The sequence below is a fragment of the Elephas maximus genome, chromosome 24, assembly GCF_024166365.1.
Source record: "Elephas maximus indicus isolate mEleMax1 chromosome 24, mEleMax1 primary haplotype, whole genome shotgun sequence".
Lineage (NCBI taxonomy): Eukaryota > Metazoa > Chordata > Mammalia > Proboscidea > Elephantidae > Elephas > Elephas maximus.
The window spans coordinates 13,574,517-13,580,516 of NC_064842.1; the positions used below are offsets into that span (position 1 = coordinate 13,574,517).

At 45.9% G+C, this 6,000-nt stretch overlaps 1 protein-coding gene across 1 annotated transcript in view; it reads right to left on the reverse strand.

Annotated features, from left to right (window-relative positions):
* The window catches only part of TP53BP2 (tumor protein p53 binding protein 2), an 81,270-nt gene extending 76,086 nt beyond the window's left edge, over positions 1–5,184 (reverse strand). The window contains exon 1 of the mRNA XM_049868151.1: positions 4,887–5,184. Within this exon, the coding sequence (XP_049724108.1) occupies positions 4,887–4,913 (27 nt within the window). The 5' untranslated portion in view covers positions 4,914–5,184. The remainder of the gene's footprint in view (positions 1–4,886) is intronic.
* Positions 5,185–6,000: the final 816 nt, after the last annotated feature.

Here is a 6,000-nt window from a genome sequence, read left to right on the forward strand (position 1 = left end):
GCTGTTTCTTTTAAAAGTCTAAATCTGGTTTTCTGAAACAGGTGAAAAATACAGAAATGTTTAAATGCCTTTCAGCTTTTAATTAAGAGGCGTCACGAAGCAACAAAGCTAACTACAGCACAAGAAATGTGAGACATTTTGTACATTTTAAAAATAGATGGCTCGCTTAACAGCCTTCGGGAATTACAATAAAGATACACAGAAAATCTACCCTAAACTTTCTTCTGGAATAAAAGCTGATCTAAGCTAACTTGCTACGTTACTACTCAACAATAAAAAAGAATACTTTAGCATATGATATAATCACATAAAGAGTCCCTGAGTGGTGCAAAGAGTTGACGCACTTAGCTACAAACAGAAAGGCTGAAGGTTGGAATCCACTCAGAAGTACCTCGGAAGAAAGGCCTGGCAATCTACTGCAGAAAAAGCAGCCACTGAAAATCCTAGGGAGCACAGTTCTACTCTGACACATGTGGGGTTGTCATGAGTCAGAATCTGGTAACGAATAATCATATAAATCCAGTGTTCCAAGTGTGTAACTTGAAGACCTTTCCATTTCAATCCACAATTTCAGTTTGGAAACTACAGGCAAATAAAAAGACTTTTACATGAAAAAAATTAATATTTAAGCAGAAGTTAAGCTACTGGTCTGTGGAACTTGCACATAGTTACTTTTAGAAATATATAACTCCTACTAATGAGGTGTCAGATTTCTAAAGGAGATAGTGTAATATGATATCCCATCTTTTGTCCTAGACTCCCAATACTAGAAGTTCAAACAATCAGATAGTATTTTATAGCATCATGGAATAACCAAAAATAATTATACTGCCTCTATAAAACCAAAAAAACAAACCCAGTGCCGAAGAGTCAATTCCAAATCATAGCAACCCTATAGGACAGAGTAGAACTGCCCCATAGAGTTTCCAAGGAGCACCTGGTGGATTCAAACTGCCGACCCTTTGGTTAACCGCCGTAGCACTTAACCACTACGCCACCAGAGTTTCCACTGCCTCTATAGCACTGAAAAATAAAATGTCATAAATTAAAATAAAGTCACGGTCAGTTCAATTTAGCTTTTTAAAATAAGCTATAATTTTCTATCCATATAAGGGGTATATGACAACATTCTGCTAAACAGAATGCTAAGTTACTGGGAAAATCCATTCCTCAAGTCCTCTGGGATATACAGGCCATTACTCTTTCATTCTTAAAGTACTAATATAAACATGGAGCTGAAAACATGATTCAAATGTAAAGTTATTCTTTTTGCCACTTTGTCAAACTAAAGGAATGTTGCTATTTAATTTTAATTTATTTAAATATAATTAAAATTAAATAATTTTGCTTTAAAAATTCAGTTCCTCCGTCCCACTAGCCACATTTCAAGAGCAGAAGCCACATGTGGCTGGTGGCTACTCTATGGGACAGCGCAGAGAGAGAACACTGCCATCATAGTTGGACACACAGTAGGTCTCTCTACTACTGTGAGACCTGGGCAAATTCAAGCCCTCTGGCTTCTCGTATGTCACCGCAGAATACTGTGTTTTGTGTGCAGGGTTTCTGTTGTTGTTGTTTTAACTATTTCAGTAGTAGGCACAAATTTTTAGAAAATTATATCTGAAAACAGCAATGAATCCTTTTAGGGTCAGCCAAGCTCTTTCATTTGAACCATGATGTTGGCGAAGAATACTGAATATCCCATGGACTGCCAGAAGAACGAACAAATTCGTCTTGGAAGAAATACAACCAGAATGCGCCTCAGAAAAAAGGATGGCAAGACTTCATCTCACATACTTTGGGATCAGTCCCTGGAGAAGGACATCATGTTTGGTAAAGTAGAGGGTCAGTGAAAGAGAGGAGAGACGGTCAACGAGATAGAATGACACAGTGGCTGCAACAGTGGGCTCAAGCACAACAATTGTGAGGATGGGGCAGGACCTGGTAGGGTTTCCTTCTGTTGTACATACGGCTGCTATGAGTCGGAACCAGCTCGACAGCATCTTACAGCAACGAAGCTCTTTCAAAAAGTACATTTCTTAATATAACACTTCACAAAATGAAAGCAAGGAATAAAAGATCGCCGAAATAATTTTTAAGTGGCTGAGAATTTTTGCTTTTAATAATTACTTTTTTTTTAATTTGATAATTAAATGAGAGGACTCACTAAAAACTACAGTCCCGAGCTGCAAACAATCTCTTTAATGCAGAAAAATAAAAAAGTGTCAGGTATGAAAGGTTAATCAGTTCCTCCTCACCAAGTCATAGAAATATTGTAGAAGCAGAGCTACTAACCATGGCAGGTATCTGAAAAGGAGTGTAATTATCACCCCCATTTCTGCACTACCCTGTCATTACCTCAACTGTGGCGATTCTCAACTCTTCTCTACTTATTTTTAGTCAGCCTACCAAGTGCATCTCCCACTTCTGGATTTGGGTCCAATTATCACTTCACGGCCCACGTGAAAGAAAATCACTTGATTCTCTACCATTTGGTGGGAGAACACACGGACACGGATCTGTACGTTTTTAATGTAATTCCCTCTAAACAGCAATCTCTCTGCCTTTAGAAGCCAATCAAGGCAAACGTCTATATTCTGAGGCGTATCACGCACAATGCTTGGCTGATAAATTGGTGAGAATGTTTTAGAGTAATAAAATACAAAACCTCACTCACGTTGGAATAAAAACCCAAGAGCGTTAAAAGCCAAAGGTGAGAAATGTATTCAAGATAACATTTTTATGTTCAAGTATCCAAAATATTACAGGAAAAGGAAACACATATAATACAAAGTTACTAAATGACAAATGGAGCCCAAAAGGTCAGCACTTGGAACCCACCAGCCGCTCCTTGGAAACCCCATGGGGCAGTTCTACTCTGTCCTACAGGGTCGCTATGAATTGGGAATTGACGGGACAGCAACGGGTTTGTTTTTTTAAATGAAAAACAGTTTCGTTATTTTTAAAGACTGTATGTCAAGCAGAGGAGTAGCCAGTTTAGCCAACGCTGCAGGTTGAGGAGGACAAGGCCTCATCCAGCACCTACTCGCCCAGCACCTACTCACCCAGCACCTACTCATCCAGCACCTACTCTGAGCCAGGCAGAGCAGGAACTGCTTCACCCACAGCAACTCTAATCCTCACAACCGCCCTAAGAGATTACGCACTATTATCATCCCCATTTTAGAGATGATGAAACTGAGGGAGAAGTCATTAAAGACAATAACAGTAATAGTAAGCCCGTGGTCACAAGGGTAGAAACTAAACCAATACTGAAGCATTAGTCTGACTTGACCACATCATGAGCCTTATTAAGATTCTACTCTGACATCAGAAAGGCAATCAGGAGAGCCACACCGCTAAGTTAAATTTAGCTTCAAGAGCTGCATAATTTCTCATCAGTTCTGATGATCTGATACACAGCTGGGAGAAGGAAAACTTCCACAAGTTTTAAGAAAGCCCAGAGGGCACCTGACCTGATCTTTAAGGAAGAAATCACTGCAACAACCAACATCTGTTCTCTTGCTCCTTATTTTAGGAAAAATTAGCAGACAATCTGCAAAAATTATTTCAAGACAAGGAAATGTAACTCCAAGGAATAAAAATATTAAAAGTAAAATCCCTCCTGGTACACATCCGTGGTACCCTATTTAATGTCAGGGCATTCAAGTTACAAACCTGACTTCACAACCAGGTATTAAACTCAAAAAGGGTGCATAACGCTATTAACACTTTCCTTGAAATTCAAATTCCCTGAATCCTGGTAGGATAAAATACCCCAGACCATCTAAATCCATTTAACAGTAAAGTTTGGCCAGTGTGTGGAAGTTTAGGAAGCCCTACCATGCATCTGTGATTTCAAATAAACAAATCTGTCATCACCCGATTACGCAGATTTTATAAAAGTAAAAGAAAAGCCGTTTGTGCCACTAAATGAAGCCACAGGAAAACATCGGACAACTGCAAGACGATTCCACTTTAGTGGAAGAAGGGCGAGTACAACTTTCACGAGGAAATACATTACTAAAAGTCTGCAAAATCCACTGCAACCCTTCAGAATCTGTGATCGGTGAGAAAAGGCATTTCAAAAATTACAGCTTCTCCTTCCCTCGTGCAGCGCTGGAACCTGCGGTCCACCTGTGGCCTGGAGGCCATCTCAAAAGCCTGTGGGGCCCATAAAAACCCACTGCTCCTCTCCAAAGGTCAGAGGGAGCCAGGCACACACATTTTACCACAATCTAAACCTTCTGAAGTTGCATTTACTAAAACTAATTTCCAGAAACAGAGTAACTTGGCTGCTATCGCAGATAACTTAAAAAAAAAGCAAACCGGTTGCGGTCGAGTCGATTCCAACTCATAGCGACCCTACAGGACAGAGTAGAACTGCCCCATAGGGCTTCCAAAGAGCAGAGATCTTAACTACTACTCGAAATTCAAAACTAAAACAGCGGTACACTTTTCAGTGGGAATATTTCACTCCACTAAAAAGTTTTTTGTTGTTGTTGTTTGTTTTGAGTTTTGTTTTGTTTTGTTTTAAACAGAGGACGAAGCAAAGAAAAAAGGCTCCTGGTTCCTCCCTTCCTGACCTGCAAGAACGGCAAAAAGTGAGGACCCCCACAGATGAAGAGCTGCGTGTGTGCCCCACTAACTCCGGAGCAGCGGCTGGGACCCCTCGGCTCGCGAAGGCTCTCCCGCTCCCTCCGCCGGCGCCGCGGGCAGCCGGGGACAGAGCCTCGCCCCCTCCCGGAGCCGCGGCCGCTCCCCGACCCCAGGCTCAGAGGCACCGGCCCCCGCCCGCCAACCCCGACCGGACTGGGACCCGCGCGACGGCGCCGACGCATCCCCGCCTGGGACCCGCACACTTCCGGGCCCGCCCGCCCGCTTACCGGCATCATCTTGGACCCGAACCGCATCGAAGCGGGTGGCCGGACGCAGCCCGGGCCGAGCAGAGCGACCCCGGGGTCGCGGGGGAGGGGAGCCGAGAGAGGCCGCCCAGGAGGCGGCGGACCTGTTGCGAGGCGGCAGCGGGTGTCCGGGCAGCGCGCGCCCCGCGGAGCCCCCCCCCGCCGTCTGGGGCGCCAGCGACCCCGCGCCGACCCCCGGTGGGCCCCCGGACGTGGCTTTGTCTCCTCGGCGCTCGCGGCGTCCCGGGCGCCCTCCTCCGCTCCGAAACCAACTAATCCCGGGGCCTGGCCCTCGCCCAGCCCGCGCCGGCTCCGCCCCCCACGCGGTGCGCGAGGCGTGCCTGGGGGAGGGGAGGCCGCAGGAACGGGAGCCCCGCGCGCGCCTGCGCGGGCCCGAGGGGGCGGGGTCAGCGGGCGCGCGCCTCGGGAGGCGGCCGCCGAGCGACCTTTGCATTTCCTCCGTTCGGAAGGAGGTGCGGTGGGGGCGCGCGGCCGGTCGCGTAAGCGCGCTCCTTCTGACGACTCGGGGGAAATTCTGAGGCGGATCCTCAAGAAAAGATCATAATCAAAGACAGGGAGTGAGCGCCAGGGCTGCCGCCGTCACCTCCACTGCAATTTTGAATTGTGTTAGGGAGTTGTAAGGCCTTCGGAACCGAGATTCAGCGCCTGGACTGGGTTGTCCACCGCCGAGCTGGGCCTGAGAGGCTGCTGGACACTCGTGGAAGGACCTGGCTGTGCCCCTCAAACCACTGCACTCCCTCGAGGCCCCGAGGACCTGTGCGGTCCCCACAAAAATGGAGACTTGTTTCAGCCCGCAACACGTTCTGAAAGTTCTACAGGTGAACGACCTCTCGAGTTCACTTTTCAACTGTTTGCTGTTGCCCAAATTCTAATTTTTAAAACTCATTTGTTACTTTCCATATTAAAAAACTTTGAAATGTGTAAAGCAGCATTGTGATGAGCTTGTTTTCAGCTGCTCAAGACTATCGTGGATTTCGCCTTTGATGGGTGCCCTGTAACCCCTTAAGAACAGTTTCTGACACTGGAGAGGGGTAAATACTGTCCTTTTGTAGGAAGAAAAGTAAACCCAGGAAAA